Here is a 1,980-nt window from a genome sequence, read left to right on the forward strand (position 1 = left end):
AATAATAATTTTTTTTTTTAATATTTTTTGTTCGAAATTTTGTTTGCCATATAAAAAAAATGTCAACTCACTCATCAATATCATCCAAATTGCTTAACGATATCTCCCACAGTGTGCCATAAACGTATGCGCCAGGCGTAGGCACAATAGTCGCTGGTGCACCGCCCCAACGTTCCGTGTAGGTATTAAAATCCAATCGGTAATCCTTCAATATGCCCATACCAATTTTCACCGCGGTCGGATTTTGTATATGTATGCGTTTGGTCAACATATTGCTGCCATAGCCGAAGTATATGAACTTATCTCCCACGCGCTCTGGTAAGTCTCTTGGTATAACGTAAGCACTCACGCAGGACCATAAGGATAATGGTAATATTAACAGTAAACTATAGTAAAGCATTTCTTTTCAAAGATTACAAGTTTTTAAATGTAACACAATTTATTTACGAAATTTCTTGACTGCTTTGCGTCTACACACCTGGTTTGTCTAATGTCGACTGCCAACACTTGAGTGGCTTACTGTTGTAGATAGCTTCGGTATGGCGTTTGAATTTGAATACTAAACTTGTATATACTTGTATGTACGATCTCACTAATATATAATATATTTTTTCGCTCACCTACTTTGTCATCTGTCGTTTTACATATATGTATTTTGTGTTATTGTTTGACTTATTAGATTGAGCCTATGTTGATATAATTGCTGATTTGTGCGCTATACTTTGTTCTACTTATGGGAACATCTTGGGCTTTCTCAGTATAATTTTGTTTCTGACAAATTTTCTCTCCAATATTATTATCGTTTGTAGTATTTATTCTCTTTCGAGTCTTTTTTTTTTTTATTCTGTTTTTCCAGTTTCCAGATATCGAAATTATTCTAATGGTACTTCTTTTATGAACTACAGACAGCCGATTACTGGTACAGAAAGAATAGTTCACCGGTGTTGAATCACACGGTCACGGAGGCATCGTCGCAGGCGTATTAAGCGAGGTAGTACGCTCACCAAAAAATTCCTTCAATAAATCGATTTTTCGTTGACTGTATGGAGGGTAGCGCCGTCTTGTTGAATCCAAAGGTCCAAGGTAGTTGTCCGCATCAAAATCCGCCAATTCAGACACGAAAAAGCCACTAACTATAGCTCTACAGGGTTCTTCAATGACTGTAAAATTATGACCAGCTTCATTTTTGAAGAAATATTGACTAATGTTGCACCCCGCCTATATAGCACACCAAAGTGTAACATATTAATAATGTAACGTCGTCTCAACAATGGCCTGTGGATTATCATCATTCGAAATGTGACAATTTTATTTATTTGAGTACTCATTCAACAAAAGGTGAGCAAAAAGATTCATTCCATGAACGTAAGACCCTATTGTAAGTTCAAAGTTTTTATTAATATGATAGTCAAATAATTAGATAACAAAGTTGCGAATAGGTAATTTGCATTGAATTTCTGTTAGACAATTTTATTAATCTGCATAATTAACAAGAAAAAGAGAATAAATTATTTCAAAACGAAAATAAATAAGATAAGAAGGTGAAAGCTGCCGAAGTAAAAATAATTTTTAAAATTAAGTAATCATATTATTGTTTGTAATATTATATTATTTAATTAGTAGATTTCACACATCCAATAACGAAGACCATTTCTTTCATATCAATATATAAGAAATAATAAAATTTTGCCGAAAATAATTCTAAGAGGAGTAAGAAATCGTTTCTTGTTATACAACTTTTTTTTACTCGGGATGATTTGCAGTAAACATAAAATAATTATCGTTTTTTCGCTAATATTTCAGCAATTTAATAATATTATTATTTGTTATTGTTTCGAGTATATACTTTGTTGCTTCGATTATCTCGCGTCACTCGCTTAAGTAATGCTATTAATGAGTCTATAAACTGCGCGCTTACTTTAAATAGGAAATCTCCTTGATTTCTATTAAAGTTTGTGGGAAAGGTCGTCACCCATTCAC

General features: G+C 33.0%; 1 protein-coding gene across 1 annotated transcript; it reads right to left on the reverse strand.

Annotated features, from left to right (window-relative positions):
* Positions 1–47: 47 nt before the first annotated feature.
* On the reverse strand, positions 48–701 carry LOC108965704 (gamma-glutamylcyclotransferase-like). Its single transcript, XM_018928283.1, has 2 exons — positions 621–701; positions 48–559 (listed from the first exon to the last, which is right to left on the reverse strand). The coding sequence occupies exon 2, from the start codon at positions 398–400 to the stop codon at positions 68–70; it is 333 nt and encodes a 110-aa protein (XP_018783828.1). The 5' UTR covers positions 401–559; positions 621–701; the 3' UTR covers positions 48–67.
* Between the last annotated feature and the right edge of the window lie 1,279 nt (positions 702–1,980).

Source organism: Bactrocera latifrons, unplaced genomic scaffold, assembly GCF_001853355.1.
Source record: "Bactrocera latifrons isolate USDA-ARS-PBARC rearing strain unplaced genomic scaffold, ASM185335v1 scaffold_146, whole genome shotgun sequence".
NCBI lineage: Eukaryota > Metazoa > Arthropoda > Insecta > Diptera > Tephritidae > Bactrocera > Bactrocera latifrons.

Bases quoted from the DNA above. Each gene is read 5' to 3' on its own strand.
- LOC108965704 (XM_018928283.1), bottom strand. From the start codon at position 400: ATGCTTTACTATAGTTTACTGTTAATATTACCATTATCCTTATGGTCC.